The sequence below is a fragment of the Giraffa tippelskirchi genome, chromosome 9 (assembly GCF_054371585.1).
Source record: "Giraffa tippelskirchi isolate mGirTip1 chromosome 9, T2T-mGirTip1v1.2.pri, whole genome shotgun sequence".
NCBI lineage: Eukaryota > Metazoa > Chordata > Mammalia > Artiodactyla > Giraffidae > Giraffa > Giraffa tippelskirchi.
Window position 1 is genome coordinate 133,819,085 of NC_137283.1, and position 27,448 is coordinate 133,846,532.

At 39.0% G+C, this 27,448-nt stretch overlaps 1 protein-coding gene across 9 annotated transcripts in view; it reads left to right on the forward strand.

Moving 5' to 3' along the window:
- The window catches only part of AKAP7 (A-kinase anchoring protein 7), a 120,953-nt gene that overhangs the window by 72,710 nt on the left and 20,795 nt on the right, over window positions 1-27,448 (forward strand). Inside the window, exons 1-2 of one of the 9 annotated variants that reach the window (XM_081529048.1) lie at window positions 15,212-15,434; window positions 17,772-17,840. The exons of 6 other annotated variants lie outside the window; for them this stretch is intronic. In XM_081529048.1, the coding sequence (XP_081385174.1) occupies window positions 15,386-15,434; window positions 17,772-17,840 (118 nt within the window). In that variant the 5' untranslated portion in view covers window positions 15,212-15,385. Of the gene's footprint in view, window positions 1-15,211; window positions 15,435-17,771; window positions 17,841-27,448 lie in introns of those variants that run through there. 2 more of the 9 variants (XM_081529050.1, XM_081529051.1) reach the window with 2 other exon arrangements.

Here is a 27,448-nt window from a genome sequence, read left to right on the forward strand (position 1 = left end):
AGCTTCGTCCATAACAATGATGGGCTTTGCTAGGACACAGTGGAAGAAGCATATAACTTTAGCTTATAGGAGAGCTGGGGATGGGGAGTTTCAGAGCTTGTATAAATAGGATGAGATGGATAGTAGAGAAAGAACACTGTCCAGGAACAATAGGTACAGTTTACAGGGGAGAGAAGCAGTACATTAGGAGGCAGGGCAGAGCAGAGGTAATATTAGTGATAATATTAAGTGATAGAAATAATAATAATATTAGTGATAGGAGGAACTTTGAGTTTATAGTCTAGTTAGCTGAGGAAGCTATATGGGGAAGGTTTATGTGTTTGAGGAGTTGGTGAGGGAGCTGGGAAAGGAGATGGGCACAGTTGAATATACTAAGTCAGTGAATATGTGATAAAGGAGACTGAGTAGATAGATGTGGGATAAAAACAGGGTGGAGTTGAATACGCAACATAAGGACACAAGATTGGATCTTAAAAGATGAGACCTTCAAATAGTTCCAGACTGTAGAAGAGGCAGTGAGGGGATTGGCTGAAGTGGAAGCAAACAGGCCTATGCAGATGTGGTGATAGACGAGAAGAGTCAGGGTCAGTAGGTTAGAGTCATCACAGCTGTAGTCAGCAGTATGTATCCAATGTCAAACTGGTCAGACTAACAAGATACCAGACTCAGATTTTATGGGCTGAAACACTAGGGGAGAATTCTGGGTGAGCTGAGTCAATGACTTTATTCTATCCAGATGTCCCTGCTTTTTGAGAATCACTGTTAAAAGACCTAGACAGCTCAGGCCGATCTTGTCAGTCTTAAAAGGCTTGTCATGGTCCATCCAGTGATTCCCATTGGTCCTATGTAGGTGGTGGTTCAGCCAAATGAAAAGGACTTTTGGGGGTTATGTCCAAGGAGACCCTCAGATTTGACTTTGGTGTCCTCATTTTAAATGTTCATTTACCATTTGCAGCCAAGGCAGAGCTCCAAAAGCTCTGGATCTTCTGCAGTTTGGTATGTAAGCATGGTTATCTTCTCTATGGAAGGTAATGTTGTCATGATAATTGACCCATTGATTGACGGGTCAGGAGTGGGAGGGAAAAGGAAGTCAGCAGTTTTTCTTCCTTGGGTGAGAAGCATAGCTAGGACACCAATCTTTAAGCTTTCTAGAATCCTTAAATCTGAGCTTTTGTCATTTAAGTGATAAGTAATAAATTTCTAAAATATTTAATTTGTAAGTGTTTATATTGCTGAAATGTCATACATCTGCTTAAAGGTCTGCTTAGTAGGTAGGGGTATTGGCAAAATATATTTGTTTAAATATCTGTTTTTTTCCCTCATCAAATCATTTATTTTTATTAGTAAAAATGTGTTTCATTGTCCTTATCTTCTGAGTGATTTAATAGTCTAATAATTTGTAAGGTTATACTTTTGTTGAGCTTTAAACTCTTTTAAAATGACTTTAGTTCACTAGTTCTCAAAGATTGATCCATGGATCCCCTGACAGGCCCTAAGATACTTTTAGGGTCTGTGTGAGGGCAAAACTATTTTTATAATAATACTAAGATATTATTTGCCTTTTCTTTTGGGATTAAGATTTACACTGATGATGCAATAGCATTGATGGGTAAAACTGTGGGTGACCAGTGTGAATCAAAGCAGTTGCAAAAAAAAAAAGCCAATTTAACTAAGAATGTTCTTGCTGAGTAGTAATAATTATTAATTGTATTTAATGTCAACCTTTGAGAATGTATCTTTTTAATATTCATGTAACAAAAATGAGAGGTGCTCATAAAGCACATCTGTATACTGAAGTGGGAGGTTGACTCAAGGAAAAGCATAGTGTGGTTGTTTAAGCTGCTGGCTAAAGTAGCCACTTCCCTTCATGGAACACCATTCTTTCTCAAAAAAGGACCCTTAGACATTTTTTGTTTTCACATTTGGGTATTTGGCAGACATTTTCTTAAAAAGAAATAAACCTGTCACATCAAAGAAAACTGACATGGTTTACTGCTAATAATAAAATTCAAGCTTTCAGACAATAATAAAAATTTAAGAAAACTAATCTATTACTGTGAGTAGACAGATTCCTAAACTTCCGCACTTTTTTTAATGGAAAATTTTATACGGAAAGAGAACAGAGTAGAATAAGGAACTCGATTTTCCCAGGTTGTTTTTATCTATCAAACTTTGTTTTTATTTTTTTGAGGTATAACTTATGCTCAAAATTTGTACCTATTTAAAGTGTATAAGTTGATGAATTTTTAACATATGTGTGCACCTGTGAAACCATTATCATCATCAAGATACTGAAAATTTCCTTTCCCTCAGACATTTACTTGCTCCTCTTGGTAATCCATAAAGACTTTCCTAGTAAGAAGATGTGATATTAATGAATTTTTTGATGTTATATAATGAAATATGTCAAAATATGGAGAATCTTTGTAACTCAGTGAATTTGTATTTTTTAAATGACTGATGTGTGTTGTTACAAAGACATGTGTGGATAAAAGATCCATTAATATTCAAGATAGACCAAAAGATTTGACTGTAAAGAGTATGAAAGTTTATTGATCCATTTTAAGATTCAACATTGCAACTAAGCTTTAAGAAACTACAACTTGTCGAGTTTCAGTGTAATATCAAAGAAGAATGTCCACAGTTATCTGAAAAGGCTGTAGGCTGGATTTTTCTTACACTTCAAATGAAACAACATATTGCAACAGATTGAATGCAGAAACAGATATGAGGATAAATCTGTCTTTGATTAAGCCAGACATTAAAGAAAGTCACAAGAGTGTAAAATAATGCCGTTCATCTCACTGTAAAATTTTTAATTAAAAATATAGTTATTTTCACAAAACATTTGTGATGCCATTATATATAGTGAATTTATCATTGATAATTTGAAAAGAATGAAATACATTTAAAAATCTTTTAATTTCTAGTGTAGTAAATATTGACTTTTAATTTCTAATGTAGTAAATATACCAAATAAACAAAAGCTCTTGGTAGGGAGAGATTGTAGATAAGTGTTAACAGTGTAACAGAGTCTTGAGGCCAAAACATTTAAGAACTTCTGCTTCAGTTCATGCATCCATGAAAACTATGAAAAAATTTATTCCTCAGACAACTCTCCAGGTTTAATTTTGATCAATATTTCCAACCATTCCTTTGAACAGATTAATTTTGATGGCTACTCAGTTATCTTTCTATAAAATATAAACTGGTTTGATTCCTCTCTCCTTAATTTTTTTGTTCATCCCTTTTAAATTTCCATTTTAGCATCCTGTGGTTAAAAATGTGACAAGCAGAAAAATACCCAAGACTGACAATAGCATGTCTATGTGAAATGATATGTTAAAATCATTATTATGTGAAATTTATATTCCATAGGAATATAGGAATGCCTCTTTTGTGGTGGGCAGGGCCAAAAATTTTTGTCTTGTTTTCTTTTGCACAGACTGACAGGGAAATGAGTAAGAAAATTTCATCTGTACTTAGACTGGTTAAGGTGAATCTGTTTCAAGCATGTTAGAAGAAGGAAAAGTAAAAAGACAGTTTATCACCTAAGGGAACTGTACATTGTTTTTTCACTTGAAAACTTTAGTGGCTAGAAATTTTCCCTGTTCAAAATTATCGTGTAATTTAATAAGAGCTGAGTGCAAGGTATTTAATTATTTACTCTCTTGCACATAAATTGTGTGACCATGTAATTTATCATCCAAATGGTACCCTTGGAAGTGTACTTTGCTGAGTTAGAGGAAAACCAAGAGTATCCTGGTTTAACTGAGACTTATGTCATCCTACCTAGAAATCATAATGTTCTTGAAAAGCAGAACCTTTGACGTGGTGGAATATTATATTTCAAGTGCCAGTCTTGTTCCTTTTTGTAATCTAATAGTTCTCTTCTTACAGAGTTCTCTTCTCTTTCTTGATGAAACCTGTAAGAAGTTTCCCTGATGAAAAAGAAAGTATTTGAAATTTCATTGTTATGCCCAAATAAAAATGAAAGAGAACTAATAGTTGGAACTCCCAGCTTATTTTTTTACATCTGCTTGAATTAGAGGAAGTTGCAAGATGAGTAACTGAGCAAATTAATCTTAGTGATGGCTCACTGTATTTTAACGGGTGTATCAGTTATTAATCTGATGCTAACACAAAGTGGCAGCTGTGGCTCAGGGTGTTTTGAAAATCCAGCCATCTGTTGGCCTGGTTTCAAACCTTATGATTTATATTAGATGCCTTGGGACTCTTACATATGAAAGGGGTAGTGCTATGTGGTAAATTTAACTGACAAAGTAAACATCACTGCTAGAATGATATAGTGATAATTTGTGGTATTTTATGATATATGTGTACAGCCTTTGATTTTAAGTGTATTTTAGGAAACATGAAAGTAAATGCTGAATTCCAACTAAAAAGAAAAATAAATGAATGAAATGATTAGAGGGCAGAGTCTGCAGTCAAAGGGGACCATTAAGATATAGGAAATTAATGTTAGGAAAGCCTTCTGATTGGTAAACATGAGTAACTGGCCCATCACTTCACCTAATTGCCTCTGAACATATTTTTTTTTTTTTTTACCAAGCTAGTATATTAATGTTTTAAAGTACTTAGCACAGTGTCTGACATAAAGTTATAAAAATGTTAGTTATTAAGATTAACAGCAGTAATAGTTATATTAGAATACTTATTGTAACAGTACTTACTCCTGACATCAGAACACTCACTCAGATTATTATAAATTTTCTTTATTCCTAATGCTTTCCTTAAATTGGCATGGTGTTAACACTGGTATATTTCAAAAATAAAAATACTGTATATAAATAAAATGCATGTATATACACACATGCATACACATACATGTGTTTATCCATCAGATACCTTTGTCTGCGTGCTCAGTCACTCAGTCATGTCCAGCTCTTTGCGACCCCAAGGACTGCAGCCTGCCAGGCTCCTCTGTCCATGGAATTTCCCGGGCAAGAATACTGGAGTGGGTTGCCATTTCCTACTCTAGGCTATCTTCCTGACCCAGGAATCGAACCTGTGTCTCCTGTGTCTCCCACATTGGCAGGCGGATTTTTTACCACTGAGCTGCAATATTTTATATTGCATATACATATTTATGTGTAATTTATGTATATAAATACAATAGTAAAGATAGAAAATAGACTTTATTATTTTGGGGGCTATGGGAAAAACACAGTATAGTGTTATTTATGTTTTGTATAAAATACCTAAAGCAATAACTGTCGCTAACAGAAAGAACGGCATTTTGTCAGTTCATGAATTGTGGCTCTATTTGATCTTATATTGACTAAGGTATTCAGGGAAATATTTTGTTTTGGTTCTGGCTATGAGTAAAGGAAACTACATTTGAGTATCACATGGTTCATACCAGGGAACCGTAGCTGCCAAATATATTTTCATTGCTAACAGCTCCCATAAAAGCCAGAGCTTTTACTTAAGTCAGTCTTAATCTAATACACTTTAGAGAGAGAGAGTTCACAGTTGTGCTCCAACTATGCATTTTTAGCAAGAATTTAGTTTATAAGTATGGCATGAGTGAGTGAAAGTCACTCAGTCGTGTCCGACTCTTTGTGACCCCATGGACTGTACAGTCCATGGAATTCTCCAGGCTAGAATACTGGAGTGGATCGCTGTTCCCTTCTCCAGGGGATCTTCCCACCCCAGGAATCGAACCCAGGTCTCCCGCATCACAGGCATATTCTTTACCAGCTGAGCCACCAGGGAAGCCCTGAGTATAGCACACATTTATCTATATAGGATAGTTGTTTAAAAAAATTAGCATACCACCCTTTATCAATGATTTACTTTTCAGGACTTTTTCTTTGCTCAGAATTATTTAGACCTTTTCAATCATTTTTCTAATTAAAAAAATTTTTTTTATTATTTTATTTTTGGCTGCACTGGGTCTTCATTGCTGTGAGTGGGCTTTCTCTAGTTGCGGTAAGCCAGGGCTACTGTCTAGTTTCTGTGCGAGGGCTTCTCGTTGTGGTGGCTTCTCTTGTTGCAGACCATGGGCTCTAGAGTGCAGGGGCTTCAGTATTTGTGGCACACGGGCTTAGCTGCCCCGCAGCATGTGAAATCTTCCTGGACCAGGGATTGAACCCATGTCCCCTGTATTGACAGGTGGATTCTTAACCACTGGACCACCAGGGAAGTCCCACTTTTCTAATTTTAAACAGACCAAACAGTAGCTACCACATTTCTATTAAAAGTTAAATATAAAACTCTAGAGGCCACAGGGGTTTGCCTGTTCTGAGTCCATTCTCTTCCCACCTTGCTTCCTGATTGGCAGAGTCTTTCCTTCCCTGTGAGACAGTGAGGTTCAGAGCACATAGGCTCCACTCTAGCCCTTCAGGTGATGGGTCCCATTCTTCTTGCCAGTGATTAGTTTAGGAAGTGGCATGTGACCCAGTTCTGATAAGTGAGGGCAAGTCTGCTTGGGATCCCAGAGAAAAGTTTGATGATACATAATTTGTTGGGAAGAGGACATCATTATTTTTAGCTGGAAGTTGTTGAATATACATGTGACCCCAGACTTAGCAGCATCTTAACCACACAGGGACACTAGGGGACTTCAAGCCTGATGTGCTGAGTATGGGAGACTAGAACATGACTCTTGATGATCTTCTTTTTTAAATTTATTTTTAATTTGAGGATAATTGCTTTACAATGTGTTGGTTTCCACCATACAACAGCATGAGTCAGCCATAAGTATACATATATCTCCTCCCTCTTGAACCTGCTTCCCAACCTCCCCCGCCTCCCTTGATGATCTATTTAAGCCACAGAATTAACCAACCTAGAGCAACTCTACCTTAGATTATAGGGGGTAGTGACATTTAAAAAAATTCTTAACCATCTGAATCAAGAGTTTCTTGTTACTTGCAGCTGAATGCATCCTAACAGATATAACACATTTTGGATGTGAATTACAGAATGTATTAGTAGAAGATAGACTCAGTGTTTTATGTATATTTAAATACAGTTCTGATAGTTACCAAAACTTTATGGTTGAATCTATAATCAGAAAGAATACTGACATAGTGTACCAGATAAACGTCAGCTTAGGCCCTGGTGGATCATGACAGGTCCTAAGTCCTGCCAAAACCAACCTTGATTTAACTGCATTTCATCTAGTGTAAGAAAATTTTCTTTTCATTATCTTGGGGATTCCCTTTCACTCTTCTGTATTACTTTGTGTTATTAGAGGGAAAAGAATTAATAATTATATCCTGAGTCATTAAAGTACCCTTTATTTGAAGTCTTCAGATGCTTTACATCACAGGAAATGTGACTGACTGTTGTGCTGTCAGTAAATCAAGACAAACAGTGAACCACTTTCAGAACTAAATGTAGATTTGAGGATATTGTACGTAAAGAATTAGGACCTGTGGGAAAAAACCCCAATAAGCTGAGAACTGTAAAACCACATTTTGTGTTGTTTACGTTGTTAAACTACAAATAAACTCATTACTTGTTGGTTAGCTTTTTGAAATATTTTTTTTTCTTCCCGTGAAGGATGTTTCTTCCTCTCTGAAAGGTACATGGCATTAGAGGATTAAAGGCACTTGAATGAGAAAACAGCCATGTCGGATAATACAAATACCGGCCAGCAGATTAAGTGTATTCTCTGCTCTTCTTTCTTTTTTTAAAATAGGTTTTAACATGCAAACATTGAACTTGCCTGTGAGTAAGTAACTCACGTCAGCTTTTGTGAATTCATTGTTAATGCCTGCAAAGAAGGACTGTAAAACGCAGACCTGAAGAGTATCTGTCTAGAGTAGATGACTGTTACAGGCCTTTGTCCCCCTGCTGCTGCTTTGCCTTCATAAAACTGCCGAATAGGATTTACCACAATGTGAATTCTGGGCTTTCTCCTGCTCCCTTCATTGTGCCTACAGATGTGGGCCTCCTGCCTTCTTTGGCCCAGGCTTTCTCTCTCACCTACTCTGGCAGCACCCCTCGACTCAAGAGTTACCTTCATGCCAAGAGCTGATGTGATTATCATGTTAGCACATACTCAGTGCTTCATAAGTAGTGCCTGGAATCAGATAGATTTGATAAAACGGTGTAATGTAAATTCAAGGTGTCTGTGTATAAATACATTGTAACTTCTCAGCCTTCTCCCAGCCCTACTGCTGTCTGTTCTCAGAGCAGGGAAATAGATCATCCGCCCTAATTTATTCTCACAGTTAAGGAAAGGGCTTCAACTACATCCACTGTTGAAGGTTGGGCCACATACTTAGAAAAGAACTGACTGAATGATAAGCATGGAGGAGGCATTTGAAACTTGGCAGTCGGCAGGCCTGCGTCAACCGAGGTTGGGAAGGACGTTGGGACTGATAAGGAAGGACTTGTTGTGCAGCTCCGATCGTCTGCTTGTTTCCTCTCCTTTCCTAAATGCACATATGCTGAATATGGTATGTTTTTCACATATATGAAAAAACACTTTCTCTTTCCAATTACATACTGAAATTGTAGAGCATATGGCAGTTTGAAATACCTATAACTTTTAGTTTTTGAGAAAACCAGCTAAAGCCCTGTAGAGAGAAGTTAAAAAGTCGTCGTTGAAAATATGACTAAACAGGAATAATGGTAAAAAATAATTCTTGGCTCCCAAATTTCAGTTAGATCAAGGTTCTTTTACCTAGTAATTTAAAAGGACTTCACCAGTGAGATTTACAGATCATCCTTAAGGTTTTTCAGTTATAATTTTTCCCTTGCAGACAGATACTCATAAGAACAGGTTTCAGACATCAGTATATAATGTTGTAGTTTCAGAACCTTGCCCTTTGTGTACAGAATGACTACACAGATGTAGTGTGATTGAGAAATGGAAGCACATCTGTATGATAGGTATATGCTTACTGTGGATTGATTATTGAAAACTGAAATTGGGTTTTACGGGAACATAGAGAAACAAACCAGTATTGAGTAAGTCCATCCAGCTTTCTTCAAACCCAGATTAGCTGTTTGTTTTTTTGGTACCCTGATGTCAACATAAAAAATTGTGATGTATTCCAAGACTTCCCAATTTTCGTGAATTGTGTTTCCATCAATTGTCAAGCACTTCTTGAACTTATGTACCTTTTCACTGAAACGGTGACATTTCTTGGCATAACAGTTTCCATAAGCGTGCTACCTGCTTTATAAGGAAGTCTTCCTAAAGTGTGTCTTCTGTGCTTAAAGGCACATCTCCTAAGGCTTGGTTGCGGAATTTGGAGGGATAAAGCATTTTCCCCCCTCTGTTTACATTTCATGATTTTATGTTCTCTTTGTCTCCATTCTTTTGAATAAAGGAACATTTACCTTTTATTTTCTTTCTCATTTGTTTCTATAAGTTGTTAAACTCAGATTTCCTTTCTTAATGAACTGGAGGTCTCAAAAGAATTGGTCATTTCTACAGTTTTATAGAGTCAGAATATTACAGTGAGATTTTTTCCTTTATCTTGAGTCAGACTTTTATATAAAGCAAGGTTGCTCAGAAATCCACATATACATGTTTTCAGTTATAGATAGAACATAAAGCCAAACAATGCCACAGAGAATAGAGTCTTTGGTCATAGTTAAGAATTATGTTTTTCATTGGAGACAGTAACCAGAGCTGATATTTCAAAGTACATGAAGAAGAGACAGCTGCCACCCTCTCATACTTTTAGTTGTGTTCTTGCCATTGTCACCATTATAATAAAAATTCAAACAGCTATAGCTGATATGGGCAACTGTCTTCACCATGGTTGGTTTGTAGCCAGGCCTGTGAGAAAAGATAACATGAAAAGGTTATGTTTTTAAATTTATGAACATGATATCATAGCGGTTATTTTTTATCATTGACGTTAAACTTCTTTTTTTAATCTAGTTATAGTAGATCTCTATATGTTACTGAAAGGAGTCTGTTTAACCCCTTAATAAAACCCCACTAATATTTTGGGGGGTCACTTGTGAATGGTCTGAGTTGCTCTTTTTTCCTGGAAGATGAATGCTTCCTGGGATCATTCTGGTGCCCTGTGTTCTTCATTGAATCATTTCCCCAAGGCATGGCAGGCAGCAGGGCGAGGCTCCAGCTCCAATAAGGTATCTGTCTTTAGGTCCTTTGTTTTCAAATAGGATTATATTACTCTTGCACCATTAGTAAAAGGGTCTGGTGACAAAACATAAGAAACCAAGGCATTTAAAACATATTGCCATAGAGCTTGGTTAAATAGCTGTTTTTCTGAACAATATTCTGAAATTGTAAGAGGTTTCATAAAGTATTTGCATTGGCCAAAAAGTTTTTCCATAAGATGTTATGTAAAAACCTGAATGAACTTTCTGGCCAACCCAATATATACTTGATACTACACACAAATTGTATGAAATAACATGGAATTCTGCAATTAGATGCTCAGGGCTTATGCATCCAGACAAATTGAGTCCAGATCCCATTATTGTCACATGCTGTCTGGGAGATTTTGGCCAAGTTACTTTTCTGTTTTTTCTGAAGTTTTTTCACCTGTGTAATGGGGTTAGTATTAATAGTAGCTACCTCAGAGCTGTGGTAAGGATTAAATGAATGAGTAAATGTAAAGCACTTAACATGTGCCTGGCAGGTGTCCAGTAAGTGTTAGTGATTATTTTTATTTTATTTTTTCAAATTTATGTTTAATTGGAGGATGATTGCTTTACATTGTCGTGTTGGTTTCCGCCATACAACAGTGCAAATCAGCCATGGGTTAGTTGCTTGGGCATATCTGACTCTTTACAACCCCATGGACTGTAGCTCGCCAAACTCCTCTGTCCATAAGTATACATATATCCCCTCCTTCTTGAACCCCCCCTCCACTCCCCCATCCCACCCCTGTAGTTCGTCGCAGAGCACCAAGCTGAGCTCCCTGTGCTGTACAGCAGCGTCCCACTAGCCGTCTCTTTTACACACAGTAATGTGTATATTTCATTGCTACTCTCTCAGTTCATCTCACCCTCTCCTTCCCCGCTGTGTCCACAAGTCTGTTCTCTACATCTGCGTCTCTGTTCCTGCCCTGCAAAGAGATTCATCAGTACCATTTTTCTATATCCTCTATATATGCATTAATGTACATATTTGTTTTTCTCTTCCTGACTTACTTTATATGACAAGCTCTAGGTTTGTCCACATCACTAGAACTGACTCAGCTTTGTTCCTTTTTACGGCTGAGCAATATTCCATTGTATATATGTACCACAACTTCTTTATCCATTCATCTCTCAATGGATATCTAGGTTGCTTCCATGTCCTGATTATTGTAAATAGTGCTGCAGTGAACATTGGGGTACATGTGTCTTTTTTGGTTAATGGTTTTCTCAAGATGTATGCCCAGTAGTGGGATTGCTTGGTCATATGGTAGTTTTATTCCTAGCTTTTTAAAGGATTCTCCATACTGTTTTCCATGGTGGCTGTATCAATTTACATTCCCACCAACAGTGCAAGAGGGTTCCCTTTTCTCCACATCCTCTCCAGCATTTATTGTAGATTTTTTGATAATGGCCATTCTTTCAGATATATCGTGATACCTCCTGTAGTTTTGATTTGCATTTCTCTAATAATGAACAGTGTTGAGCATCTTTTCATGCGTTTGTTGGCCATCTGTATGTCTTCTTTGGAGAAATGTCTGTTTAGGTCTTCTGCCCATTTTTTGATTGGGTTGTTTGTTTCTTCTGATATTGAGCTGCATGAGCTGCTTGTATATTTTGGAGATTGACCCTCTGTCAGTTGCTCTGTTTGCCACTATTTTCTCCCATTTTGAGGATTGTCTTTTCATCTTGTTTATAGTTTCCTTTGCTGTCAGTGATTATTTTATAATTTAAATTACTACTTGATTGTTTTTGTGTGTTAGGGAAGAGTGAGGTATGGCAAAAAGTGAAGAACTAGAGAGCCTCTTGATGAAAGTGAAAGAGGAGAGTGAAAAAGTTGGCTTAAAACTCAACATTCAGAAAACTAAGATCATAGTGTCCGGTCCCATCACTTCATGGCAAATAGATGGGGAAACAATGGAAACAGTGACAGACTATTTTTGGGGGCTCGAAAATCACTGCAGATGGTGACTGCAGCCATGAAATTAAAAGATGCTTGCTCCTTGAAAGAAAAGGTATGTCCAACCTAGACAGCATATTAAAAAGCAGAGACATTATTTTGCCAACAAAGGTCCATCCAGTCAAAGCTGTGTGTTTTCCAGTAGTCATGTATGGATGTGAGACTTGGACTATAAAGAAAGCTGAGCGCCAAAGAATTGATGCTTTTGAACTGTGGTGTTGGAGAGGACTCTTGAGAGTCCCTTGGACAGCAAGGAGATCCAGTCCATCCTGAAGGAAATCAGTCCTGAATATTCATTGGAAGGACTGATGCTGAAGCTGAAACTCCAATACTTTGGCTGCCTGATGTGAAGAACTGACTCATTTGAAAAGACCCTGATGCTGGGAAAGATTAAAGGCAGAAGGAGAAGGGGACGACAGAGGATGAGATGATTAGATGGCATCACTGATTCAATGGACATGAGTTTGAGTAAACTCCGGGAGTTGGTGATGGATAGGGAGGCCTGGTGTGCTGCGATTCATGGGGTCACAAAGAGTCCGACACTACCGAGCGAGTGAACTGACCTGAGGTGGGGCTTCCACCTTAAACTATTCAACTTAATTACATACTATTGTATTCCCAAATAATTGGGTAAAATATGACTACTTTCTAGATCCTTCTGCATGATACTTATTCACATTTGGGAGGGGGGCATGGAATGACAGGGGGAAAAATTCTATTTTTTGACCAGAATTTCATATACGTATGAAATAGTTCGTTTCCTAAATGAAAAAAATCCAGACACATGAATTTCTTAGTTATTTTGAATTGAAAATTTATGTATAGGAAGCTCTTATGAAATCTATAGGAGTGAAATCACATTTAATTTTATGTTGAAGGAATCATCTTTATTGAAAAAACTTACAACTATGCAGTGTAAAAACCATTCTTAGAGCTCCCAAGCTCAGTCAGTCAGTTCAGTTGCTCAGTCGTGTCCGACTCTTGAGACCCCATGGACTGCAACACGCCAAGTTTCCCTGTCCATCACCAACTCCCGGAGCCTACTCAAACTCATGTGCATCATGTCGGTGATGCCATCCAACCATCTCATCCTCTCTCGTCCCCTTCTCCTTCTGCCTTTAATCTTTCCCAGCATCAGGGTCTTTTCCAATGTGTCAGTTCTTCGCATCAGGTGGCAAAGTATTGGAGTTTCAGCTTCAGCATCAGTCCTTCCAGTGAATATTCAGGACTGATTTCCTTTAGGATTGACTGATTGGAGCTAGAAGTAGCCATAAACCTACAGTGTGAAATTGCAGCCTTTTAGAACTGAGAAAAACCTTAGTGACCTTGAGCACAGACTCCCTCCCCTCTTTGAGGTTAACTGATGTGCTAATTATTTGCACAATTATAAGCCAGTTTTAAAATTCCTTTCTTGAGTTTCTCAGTAGTTTTCTAATCTTTTATTATGGTTAATTCACTTTTAATGCTTATGGGGAAAAAAAGCCTCTAACATTTTATAACTCCATCCCTTCCCCACCCCCCACCCCCCACTTTGGATTGCAGGACATCCTGGAATACACACTGTTACTTAACTAACAATACATTTTATAGGTTTCATTCTTAATTGTACGTTTTCAGTAGTAGTGCCAACAGGGACTAATTAATAAAGTCAAGTTGGTAGAGTTCATCACAGGACGTTATCCCCTGGAGGTTGTATTGGAGTGAGGGGGCTATTTGCTTGGACGTGACGGGTGTAAGCAGTAACTCAAGATGGCAGCTAGAGGGCGCCAGAATTGGGAGAGGCGGAGGTGAGATTGCTAGCTGGTGCTGGAAAGACTGAGATGTTCAGTCTATTCTCTTCTCTCCCTCCTCCCAAACACCACCTAGTCTGCAATAACAAATTAAAATTTTATAGTGAGTTTACCAGATTTACAGATGAAGATATCAAAACTCAGACAGAGAGGTCAACGTTTCAGAACTGTTAATACCGGACGGATCCGAGGTTCAGACCTCTGGCTTTTTATTTCTAAAGGTTCTATCCCTACACCAGTGCCAGGATTAGGGGATGCCCGGAGTTACTCATGTTCCTCAGTGAAGTGTGTTCACTGCAGATGTTTCTTTAACACACAAAGTAATGCTTAGGATTTAAAAAATAGTTTTTTTTCTTTTTCTTCAGATGAGTAGGAAAATAGACACACTGCATTCAAAACCAGGGAAATTTTCATCATCACCCAATGCCTTCTCCTTCCAGTGCCCGGTGAATGGGTGTGAGTGCCTAGCTGGAAAGTCGAGGAATAGAGGAAGGATTTGGGTGGTATTCCTGGCACCATGAGCAGTCTTTCCTTCCCAGTGTTGCAAGATAAAGCTTTTCCCTATGCACGATAACAGATTTGGAATGATTGCATGAACTCTTCACATGAACGATTCCGTGAAGTTCAAAATATATCGTGTCTGGAAATCAACTATTTTGCCATCCCTGAATTTGCTTAACCATCTTAACCACCTTGTTTTTATTCAGAAAAGATGCTATTATCACTTATCTTTTTCTCAGTGATTTGGGGCATTTTCTGGGCTACTGACATACTTTGATGCTCTAATTTAAAAATTCATGGTATTGATTGAATGCTTTAGTAGAGAAACACAGCAGTGTCTAAAAAAGCAGATATTTAAATGATAAACTGTAAAGTGCTGATGACAATTGATGGTCTCTTTTATACCCCTCCTCCACTTCGCCATTTCTACCCTTCTTGCAGCTTGAAGTTCCTGGTACTCCAACTTGTGTTTTCCGTGTTGTGCAGTCAGGTTCCCTGTTTCTGAAACAAAAAAATAAAAATTTCCTGGGGATAAAAGAAAGCTCTTCCTCTTTAAGTAGCAGACAGAATATACGGCCCCCTCTCCCCCCTTGAATTTCCCTGTGTAATTACCGTATCTGTCTGCAGGAGAAAGGACTCCTTGTGGTTTGTTCTCCACTACCTTTCTTAGAGACGAATCTGCAGAGCCGCACCGCGCACGTGGCACTCATCTCAGGGCGAGAGCTCCCAGTTTTATGAGAATTAGGCGAGCGTAGGGCCGCTTCTTTCCCCGAAAGCCAGTCCCGCTTCCCCGAAAGCCAGCCCCGTATCAGCTGCGTGGGGCTGGGGCCCGGGGAGGTGGAGCCTGTCTGCTCCTAGCGGCTGCGAGTGCCCCCTCATCGGAGAGCATCCCCGCCGCCGCTCTCTGCTCTTCTGCTGCTCCGAGGAGTGGAGGAGGCAGGGTGTGCTCGCGGACCGTGGGATAAACTGCAGTTGCTCTTTGGGGAGCCCGGGGAGAAGAACACCAGGAGGGAGAGAGAGCGCCAGTGCCATGGGCCAGCTCTGCTGCTTTCCTTTCTCAAGAGACGAGGAAAAAATCAGTAAGTGGGATTTGCACTGTGCTGAATCCTAAGTGCTTGGCTATTTAGAGTGACTGTCTTCTTCTAGGGATAGTGTTTGTTTTTTTTTTTTCTTATGGGAAATAGGAGAATAAGGAGTTGTGATTTTTCATGTGTGTTTCTTAAAAGGGTGGGTAGGTGTATAGTTAATAATTAACTGTCAGAGTACAGTCACTCAATGAATAGGGCTGTGTTAAGGATCTAGAATTTCATCTTTCCTTCTGTTGGTATTTTACAGCTTATTTTTATCACACTATCTAGAGTCTTAGTTTTGAGTTTCTTTGCATGTCACTGCATGCCATTCGACAAATTATACAGGCCAGACTTCATTTGTGTTCTCTGAAATTGAGATGTTTTCAGAGCAGTGCTCAATAATAACATATAGAGAAGTAAAGCTGGCTCGAAAATGACACATGTTATACATTTGCAGATATTTTCGTGTGTCCTCTGCTTTGTTCTCCGTGGAGGGAATTTGGGTGTAACTGTAAGATCCCTCCAGACGAGGGATGCCACTTTGACTTCTGCAAAAACCTCACTGAATATTCTTAAACTAATGTCAGTCAGGTTCCACATCTGCTTATGGCCCAGAAAACAGAACTTAAAGTGATGACATTTGCACTGAAATGTTTTCCTCCCTGACTTAAGTGTATTCACTTACATTTCAACTTTGTTAAAAACAGTACCCACGTTGTAATTAACATTCCGAATAGATTTGCCTTACACTAGTTACCCCCAAGTATTGAATTTTTACTTCTTTTTCAGTAAAAATGTTCACAGACGTGCTTATTAAAATTTGCAGCCACATTTCTCTTACATCAGTGCTTTATTGAAATTTAAATAGGTCAACAGAATCTCTCAATATCAGATTCAGATACTCAAAGGTTCACATCTGGCTTTTATTTCCTGTTCCGCAGGAAACTAGCCAGGGACAGGTTTAAAAGTAATGAATACATATTTTATACCTATGCACTTGGGAAAATAAGCCAGGTTTTATAAGAAATCTTCTGGGAATGCTTTGGAATAAATATTAGGAGACTTTGGAGTATTTGCTTGTTAATAAGAGTCCACAGCTGTGCTCTAAATTTTACTGGTGAAAATGATACTCTGTAGTATATAGTGGTCCTGAGCTGAAAACCTGACATGACTTTACAACAGAGTTGTCCATTTTCTAACAGTGAGCACTGATATTCATTCGGCACCATGAAACTTTTCAGATATTTTTCGAATGATCCATTTGTAGTCCTGAGGGTTTTGGTTGATTGATTGATTCCTCAAGGTAGATCTGCATAGGAAAAACCTTGGCCTGGACAGATGTAGGGAGAGTGAATTCTTTCCTTTCCCCACTTCTAGTCCACTGCTCCAGGTTTTCCTAGAGTTCCTGCTTTCCTTCTATTCTCTTTTCTCTTCTTCCCCTGTCTGTGAGCAGCCTTCTCTTCTCTAATGTAGAAGCCAGGCTTTACCTTGATGAGGAATTTGCTGTTCTCTTTCTCACCTGGGACCCTTGGAATGCAAGGTCTTTTGTTTTACATACAGCACCTCTCAGTATTGATCAACAGGAAGTACTCTGGGGGGCTTCCTGTCTCAAGTTACAAAATTTTAAAAAGAAAATGAAGACAAGACACTGTGTCTGAAGTGAAGTTCAATCCCAAAGTGCAAATTAGGGTTAGAATCAAAGCGTTTGTGCCCCCTCTCCTCTCATTCATACCTGCTGGCCCCTGGATCGTCCCCATTTTCTCCCTATTATTCTTTCATCTGTCTTTGATTTTGTCATTGCTTCACTGTTTTCTTCACACTCTATTCACATACCCCATCAGCTGTTGTCTGGTGTTGTATTTAATTTCTTTGCTACAGGGTGGTCTAAAGAGAAGGTTCTCTGCCAGGCATTGCTATGCTGATGGTCTACCGGTCCTTAAAAGGGGGACTTGCAAAAAAAGGCAGAGAAATCCTTAGCCAGCATGCTTCAAGAAACATGTAAATTAGCACTAACATAAATATCCAGTTCATAAGCTGTGTTGATTGCATGTAAAAGAACCTATATTAGATGTTTGGGAGGCGCGATCTTGCTACTGGATTGTGCAGTAAGCTTCTGGGTCTTACTCATTTTTGTGAGCCCACCTAGTAGCCTTGTTAGCCTGCTCTGAGCAGTATGCTCAGTGAGGACCTCCAAGGAGCAGAGCACAAGAGTGCTGCCCACACCCTTCTAATTCCATTGTAAAAGGTGATGGCCCCAGAACGTACCTTCTGAGAGCAGCTCGAATGAGGAATTAAATGAGTTTCTGGTAAATGTTTACATTTGTGGTTGTCATTCCCAAAACACAGGTGAGTTGGAAAGCCCATCCTCTATAGCCCTGCAGAGATACAGAAGGGAGGGACCCAGCTGGCCAAGTGGTAAGAGTCAAATGGCCCCTCTCCCCTCCTGCTGCTGTTTTATCCTGCCTTTGCCCTTGGTGGTGGTAGAGAGAAAGTATTCTCATCTCATTGATTTACTAGTGCTACTATTTTAATCAAGCAAAATGATTTAAAAAAAAAAATCAACTTGTGCAAGGGCTGTGTTTGTGTGAAAAGTTAACTGTATGCACAGCCAGAAATCTTGATAACGGGGTGAGTAGTCAAATATAGTAGAACTCATCATGGTTTATTTTTCAGTAAATGCAGCATGAAGCAGCTAGACCATTTTTGTTTAAAGCCCAGAAGTGGAACATTTTCTCAAACTGTATGCTTTTTGGCCACAATAGGTAGAATAGACTGACAATAAATGCATATTTCTTGGCAGATTAAGCACTTTCTCTTGCTACACAGGACCATACTTACCATGAAACATTTCTGCAGATGTTGTAGGATTAATCAATGTTGTAAATAGTCTCTGATGAAGTTTTTGCTGAAATCTTTTATAGTACTTGGGTTCTTTGAATTTTACCTCATTGTCTCATAGTGAGCTTCCTGAAGGGACTGTTCTTGAACAGGAATACAAGCTTACTGGCCCCTGCAGTTTGTCAGTCTCACTAAAAAACCTGAAAAGGAAGCTTTAATCACTATCAGAGATACCCCTATAGCTAATTCAAAAGGCATTTTACTTGCTCCTTTCCTGTTGCAGATTTTCCCATTTTGAAGTACATTTGTTTTATGTAGAATGAAACAGGTGAATGTCCATCCAGCGGTGTCAAAGGGACATGTGTTAGGGGAGGATAGAACAGCTAATGGTTGGGTGCACTGACAGCTCAGTTACTTTCTAGCCCTGACCTTCTAGGATGCTGAAAATAAGAGCATTAGTATGTATTTTAGGGCTTCCCAGGTGGCTCAGTGGTAAAGAATCTGCTGGAGTAGGAAATGGCAACCCACTCCAGTATTCTTGCCCGGCAGAAGAGCCTGGCAGGCTACAGTGCATGGGGTTGCTTAGAGTTGGACATGATTGAGCAACTAAGCACACGCGTGCATACACACACACACACAGAATATGTATTTTAACAAGAAACATATCTTAATTTTATAAGTGTGTGTTTAAATAATACATAGACATTTTACTATTATATATGAAATATGTTTCAATACAGTCATTCTGTGTTCAGTTCAGTTGCTCAGTTGTGTCTGACTCTTTGAGACCCCATGGACTGCAGCATGCCAGGCTTCCCTGTCCATCACCAACTCCTGGAGCCTGCTGAAACTCATGTTGATTGAGTCAATCATGCCATCCTTTCATTTCATCCTCTATTGCCCCCTTCTGCTCCTGCCCTCAATCTTTCTCAGCATCAGGGTCTTTTCCAATGAGTCAGCTCTTCGCAAACGAGGTGACCAAAATATTGGAGCTGCAGCTCAACATCAGTCTTTCCAGTGAGTATTCAGGGTTGATTTCCTTTAGGATTGACGGGTTTGATCTCCTTGCAGTCCAAGAGACTCTCAAGAGTCTTCTCCAACACCACAGTTCAAAAGCATCAGTTCTTTGGCGTTCAGCTTTCTTTATGGTCCAACTCTCACATCCATATATGACTACTGAAAAAACCATAGTTTTGACTAGATAGACCTTTGTCGGCAAAGTAGTGCTGACAGATAGCTGAGTCTTTCTGTGTGGGATGAGTTAAACAGATCAGTTGTACTATTTTATAAATATGAGTCAAATCTGAAGATAGTTTGTTTCTGATGATTTGGAATTTGATTATCGGCTCATTATAGACCCAGTAAATACAATTCCTCTATAATGAATGAGACTGTACTGTACAACTGTAGTCACCTTAGATGTCAGCCTGAAAGACTCTGTTTTTATTTCCATCATGGCCAGGAAGGGAAGAAAGGGACTCAGGATATCAGACCTTTAATTGTTGAGCAGCCTTACAGCATTTATCTGTGTAGCTGCCCTTCCTCTGAGGGACTCCCTCCCTTTCTCTGTGGGGTCTGTCCATCATGATGTTAGGCTTCCTTGCCCTGGGACATGTGGACATGTTCAAGGGACATGTGGTCCATGTGAAGTTGACCAGAGTCTTTCTTAAGAGTTGATCAAGGATCTGTCTTCCTTTTGGGTTGTGAGTGAAAGGGATGTAAGCACAAGATTGCTAGCTGATAGGGAGTTAGGGGGAATCTTCCTGAGAGTGGAGCACAGAAGAAAGAGGCCAGAGAAGGAGAGAGAAGGAGACAGTCCTGATGATATTGTTTGAGTTTCTGAGTTCAGCCGTGGCTAAGACCTGTATTTTGTGGAGCAATAAATCCTTCCCCTCTTTTTCTGTTTAACTTGCTTGGATTAAATTGCTATCACCTGCAACCAAAAGGCTTCAGATACATTCTGGAAGATACTCAGTGTGTCTAAGAGTACATCCATTCTGGAACAAATATTTCTAAACCTAGTGAAGAAGCCAAAAGTCTTTGATTTCTTCTGAACTTTCATGTTCCATTGTAGTGGCAATGAAATTTATGAGAGCTGTTAGGAAGAGTAGTTCAGTTCACTTCAACTGATAAATACTGTTAAGCACATCACATTTGGAAAGCTTTGAGCCAAGTGTTAGGAAGATACAATGATGATACATGGTCCTTATTGTTGGAGGATTCCTTTTTAAATTCACTTCATTCTTTAAAAAGAGATGTGTTGGGTTCCAGTATTTATCATGCCGGGAAGGGAGAAAGTTGGGGATGAAAGATCATGATGCTCTCAGTCTAACAAGCAAAGCCACACCCATTCATTTCAGGGAAGTTACCAGCCAAGTCCAGTGAAAGTGAGTTAGTTACCACCCAGAGTAGAAGTTACCTCAAGCTCTTATCACAGGCAGTGGTTACAGCTTGACTCAGGCAATCACAGTTTCTACAACAGACATTTTAGCAAATAGAGTTTTCCTTAACAAACATTTATAATGTCAAAGGTACAAGTTAGCAGACTTTGGAACTACAAAGCCAACCTTTCTGTCATATAGTAATGTTGTTTGCCCTTAGCAAATAGTCATAGGCAAAAACTGAACTATATGATGAAAATATAAAGAATAAGTATAGTTTTAATTATATAATGAAAACATAAAGAGTCAGTATAGTCTGTGCCAACTAGGATATAAATAATGTTAATTTTACTAAAGGCTGAGTCAAAGATATTTGAGGCTTACAATTTTCTGTTTCTGCACACTGTCCCCCAAAACTTAGGACTTTAGTCAAGGACATTTGTTAACCTCAAACATGTATACATAAAAATTAGAGTGCTGGGAGAAAGTGGTGTAAACACAGGATGCTTTGAATACATGGAGAGAGAGTTTCACATTCCCAAGAAAGAACTCACCCAGTTGGTAAGAATCCGATGGAAAAGGGTGATTCACTTTTTTTTAATGCATCTCAGCAGCCTGTGTCCCCCTACCCCAACTTTGTGGTAAGATAGCTGGTGTTGGCATTTGCCATGTGAATTACACCAAGTTTCAATTTGATATCTTACATCTGACTGTTAGAGCAAAAATAAAATTCACACTTTCTAAGCATTTAAAATATTCAGCTAAATTTAGCTATGAAGCTTAGCTTTTGCAGAGTTTTGATTGATGTTTATGATAACTAATAAACTGGCAAGCAGATGATCTGTTAATCTGAAACTTTCTATCTAGATCTGTAGCAGTCAGACCGTATTTAGAATTCTGACAATCAGGATTGTGTCCTGAGGAGGCCAGGATGGTGAGGAGGCTGGAAACCACATCATAAGGGGAAGGCTTACAGACTCCAGCTGCTTAGCTAGGATGGCCAATTAATTGTCTTAAAATATTTGGAGGATTCTTTAATGTGGAAGGGAAAGAAGATATTCTCTATGGCTCCAGGGTGGTAGAATTAAGACAATGAGTGTTCATTTTAACCCATTTTCTTTTGGTGATTTTAGGAGCCAAATGGTAAAGCTACATTAAACCCAGTAGTATTCTAATTATATTTGCACAGCTCTTGTTTTAAATAATGAAAATACTGAAGTGAAGCCCTAAAGCAGAAAGAAGTTATAATCAGATTTTACCTTAATAATTCTTAATACGTTGCCTAAAAGAAGATAGTTTAAGGCAGAGTTTTCAGACTGTTCTTAGCCATCAAACTTTTTCTTTAAAGTGAACTGAAGTGAAGTTGCTCGGTCATGTCCGACTCTTTGCGACCCCATGGACTGTAGCTTACCAGGCTCCTCCGTCCATGGTATTTTCCAGGCAAGAGTACTGGAGTGGGTTGCCATTTCCTTCTCCAGAGGATCTTCCCGACCCAGGGATCGAACCCAGGTCTCCCACATTGTAGGCAGATGCTTTACCATCTGAGCGACCAGGGAAGTCTTTCTTTAAATGGAAGACCAAAATTTTTATGGAAAAAAAATGCCTCTTTATTAATTCATATTTTATAATAACTATTAATGCCTATTTTAAATTAGTACCTTTAGGATCAACAAGCTTGCTTTAAAATAGAAATAGACAACTTTGGGTTCTTGTCTAGGTACATTGTTATTTTACCTAAGCACCACATAAAATATTGAATATTGAACTCCATAGTAATAGTGAGTGAAGAAGTGAAGTGAAGTGAGAGTCACTCAGTCATGTCGGACTCTTTGCGACCCCATGGACTGTAGAGTCCATGGAATTTTCTAGGCCGGAATGCTGGAGTGGGTAGCCGTTTCCTTCTCCAGGGAATGTTCCCAACCCAGGGATCAAACCCAGGTCTCCCACATTGCAGGCAGATTCTTTACCAGCTGAGCCACAAGGGAAGCCCATTAATAGCGAGTATTTGGTATCAGTAAGTCCTAGAGATAACAAGCCAAGGCATACTGTGTGTTGTATGATTGTCTTTATGAATGAAATTTTTATGAAAGCATTTTGTCCAGATTTACATCAATTTTAAATTAATTTTCTATAATATGGGTATAGTGAATTTAAGATAAAAATTCATTGTGATGCCGTTGTATACCCACTACTGTATAACATACACTATACTTCAATATAAAATTAGATACACAGATTTTTAGGCTTTATAAAGAAAACCTAAAAAGGTATGTAAAACTATATGAAGTTTGAATATTAAATTAAAAAACATATTAAACAAATTGTTTTATGAGGAAACAAGTTCATGAAATATGCAGTTTTAATTTTTTAAAAATCAGACTCCTAGCTGCTTTTAACTTTGTACCTGTTATCTTTGTCTTTCATGACTTAGGCCTCTGTAAATACAACATTGTGGGGGGAAATAGTTTGTGTCAGATAGGATACAGTCAAGAAAATAGGAATTACACCAATTATTTTAACAGAGTATTTAACACAGGGAATTAGTTAAACATGTTTTGAAGGAACTTTTTTTAAAAATTAGATTTGTTACAGTAATTCAGACTAATTGTTAATAAGATGTTTCTAAGGAAGACCCTCACCCAGATCAATTTAACTTAAAAACAGCAAGTTATTTTAGACTAGTTTACAGTTCATGGAAATGCTTTAAAAATAATATGTTCTGTTGAAGTTTGTTAAGTATGTATTCTGCAGTCTTTACTGTGATTTCTTTGGTGAATATTTTTTTTCCCTGCAGTTTTATTGAGATAAAATTGACATAATTTTGGCAAATATTTCTTTTAACCAGTTCACTTATTTGAAACAAAAAAAAAATTTATTGGAGCATGGTTGATATCCAATGCTGTGTTAGTTTCAGGTGTACAGCAAAGTATATCAGTTATACATATACATATACCCACTCTTTCTTAAGATTCTTTTCCCTTACAGGCAAATACAGAGTATTGAGTAGAGTTCCCTGTGCTATATAGTAGATTCTTATTAGTTATCTGTTTTATATGTAGTGTTATGATATGTCAGTCTCAGTCTCCCAATTTATCCTCCTGCCCCTGATAACCATACATTTGTTTTCTATATCTGTGATTCTACTTCTGTTTTGTTTTTTGTTTTTTTTTTTTAAGGCTTTTCTCACATAGACTCATTGGAAATCAATGGTATTCACAGTCAGCACAGATATAGGGACAGGTTAGTGAATTAGGTGGGAGTTAAACCTTCAGGCAGGTGGGGATGAGTGTTTGGGAGTGATCAGCTGTGCTCTCATGACTTTGGGGATTAAGGGGAACCAAAGGCTTAGATGCCAGGAGACAAGGCAGTCAGTAAACTGTTCGAAAATCTGAGGAATTCTTTCAGGGATCTGGGAACCAGTCAGTCAGAGCAGAGATAGAGAAGGGCAGCAAAGAAAGTCAAGGCAGTGAGAGGCCAGACGCTGGGGAGTCACATGCTGCTGTGCTTGGTCGCTGGGTTGTGTCTGACTCTTTGCTACCCTGCAGATTGTAGCCGCCAGGCTCCTCTGTCCATGGGGATTCTTTAAGCAAGAATACTGGAGTGGGGTTGCAGTGCCCTCCTCCAGGGGATCTTCTCAACCCAGGGATTGAACCTAGTTCTCCCGCATTGCAGGAGAATTTTTTTACTGGCTGAGCCACCAGGGAAACCCAAGAATACTGGAGTGGGTAGCCTATCCCTGTTCCAGGGGATCTTCCTGACCCAGGAATTGAACCGGGGTCTCCTGCATTCCAGGTGGATTCTTTACCAGCTCAGCTACCCAGGATGTCACATACCTGAAGGTACTTTATGCCATAATACATAGATTGCAGCATCTCTGATACGTACAATGCCCTCTAGGGTCATGTAGTTTACAGCCTGTATCTTCCCTGAGATTTCATATATGGGAATTAGAAGAGAAGAACTTATTCTACTGGAATGCTGAAAATGCTCCCCAGAGCTGCTGGAAGTCCTGTCCCCACTGAGTAAAGCCTGAGAAGGTGAGGACACAGAGGTTGCCTGAAGCCACAGCCCCTATCAGCAAGTGAAGCCTGAGAGTGTGAGAATGCAGAAGCTGAAAGAAGAGAAGGAGAGACAGAAGGCTGACGGTGTCTCTAGGTCCATCTCAAGGTCAGCTCTCTGCTTTCCTTGTTTGCATATGTGACCCAATAAATTTTCCCTTTTAATAAAAAAAATAAATTTGCCTTCATGTATGGAATACATAGTGGGGGCTGTGGCTTCAGGCGACCTCTGTGTCCTCACCTTCTCAGGCTTTGCTCAGTGGGGACAGGACTTCTATCAGCTCTGGGGAGCATTTTTCAGCATTCCAGTAGAATAAGTTCTTCTCTTCTAATTTTCATATATAAAATCTAAGGGAAGACACAGGTTGTAAGGTACACGACCCTAGAGGGCATTGAACATATCAGAGACATTACAATTTATGTATTAGGGCATAAAGTACCTTTGTATACTAAAACAAGTATCTTATGAAAAATTTTTGAAAGCTAGAAGTGAAGTATGTTGAGGAAGATACTTAAAAAAAATGAATACATGTATCATGTGATCCAGAGGTAGCCCTGGTAGACCAGCAGTCCCACTGGAGCCATATAGAATGTGAGATGGGCAATTAGCTGAAGGGGAGAAGTGAAGGGGATGCTCTTCCCAGAAAGGCTGAAGGAATAGTTGAGGAAAGGGTTTGGGGGAGTAGATGTGGCCTGAGCCCTGTGGGAGCAGTCAGCAGTGGGGCAGTCAGTCTGATCCTTAAAGGAACCATGATTTGCTCTTTCTCCTCTTGACAAGAGGAACTACCATGCTTCCCCTTTCACTGAATCTCAGGAAGTTCAAATCCATTTCATGGCTCTCATGATCTGCCTTTCTGTTATCTGTATTTCCTTCAGTTCTTTACTTGCTACTGTAATTTATGTGTTTTCTTCATCCTGATTTTTATTTTTTACTTATAGTGTACCGTTTACTGTATTTTTTTTTTTTTTGCCATTAATTATCTCAAGTCTTACCAACCCTGGAATCGAACCAGGGTCTCCTGCACTGCAGGTAGATTCTTTACCAAACTGAGCTATCAGGGAAGCCCTAATAGCTTGATAGAAACTTAAAACCATCTGTATGTTCTGTTTCAGCTACTGTCTGTTTATATGTCTGCTTGAAGGCTTTTTATCAGATTCATGAGCAGTAGCCCTTCTCTTTACCTAAGAAGGAACATTATTTGTTTGCAAAAGAATATGAATGTAAGCTATATAGGACGATGCATACATTTCTTATTTGCAGTCATTCCTATTGTATAAAGTGAATAGGTTGCCCGTATCATATTTGCTTATAAAGCCCTAGGCAGGGAGCTCATAAACAAATAGCCTTATAGCCTGATAAATTGAAAGAGGGTTGTAGTATCGATTTCATTTAAATCAAAACTATAATTGTAGCTAATTTTATTGAATACTGTAAGGGGAGCACTGTGCTAAGGGGAGCACTGTGCTAAGTGCTTTGTGTTATTATCTCATTTAATTTTCACAGCCCTTTATTCTGGTACAGCACTACTGTTATTCCTGGTTTATAAATAAAGAAAATGACCCTCAGAGGGGTTAAGCAAGTTTCACAGGGATACAGAGCTAGTGAATGGGAAAGTGAGAATTCCAGTCCAGGTATTCTGACTCTATAACTAAAAAGGAAGCATTCTAAGTATTTTCTGGTTGGAAGACTCATTTTTAGAGCTAAAAATATCATAGAACATATCATAGGAATAATTTCTAGTTGCTAGACATGGGGACTTCCCTGGTGGCTCAGACAGTAAAGAATTTGCCTGCAACATGAGAGACCCAGGTTTGATCCCTGGGTCGAGAAGATCCTGTGGAGAAGGGAATAGCTACCCATTCCAGTATTCTTGCCTGGAGAATCCCATGGACAGAGGAGCCTGGTGGTCTACAGTCCATGGGGTCACAAAGAGTAGGACGTGACTGAGCGACTAACACTTTCACTTTCAGACATAAAGAAGCATGGAGGTATAATGGCAGAAGTGTGATTTGAGTCACAACCTTGTCATCCTTTAGTTGTGTAGACTTGGGCAAGTCTCATGGCTTTTCTGATCTTTTGTTTTCAGGGTGGGGGTAAAATAGCAATAACAATAGTAAGCTTTTGATTTAAATGTGTGAGGAAAAAAGCCAGGCACATAATAGGCAATTAATGTTAGGTTGTTTTTATTATTATTAAAAGGATTCGTAAATACAATTATTACAGCCAGAGTTATATGCTGTGTGTCATGGAAACATAAGTATGCAAAGTCTTGTGATACAGGACTTTACTAGGTCTTAGAAGAAGCTGGTGATGCAGGAACGTGGCTCTTCAGCCTCTAAACTCCTGGGAGGAGACTTGAAGCAGTGGTAGTGGGGGCAGCTCTGGTTTCATCCTCAGAGAGGAATGGTGACGTCGTGGAGATCATCTCTGATCTCCTTCTTCTAAGTATCTTTTCAGTGCCCGGTTTCCCCAGGAACATCAAGCTTGCCTTTGTGGGAGCTGGAGAGGGAGTCCAGTGTGGTAGTGATTGTCTTTTGTCCACCCCTGTACCACATGTACCTTTCTACCCAATTCCTGAAATTCCTTTGACTAGGAGCAGTTCTTCCCCATTTAGACATCAAGAGCTTGAGAAGCAAACCTCCACCTCTGGAAGAAATGAATTTACCCTCACAGACCACCAGTGATTACTCAACAAGTTCACCTGCTCATTTAACTGCCTATAGTATGAATTTACATAGTCAGAGA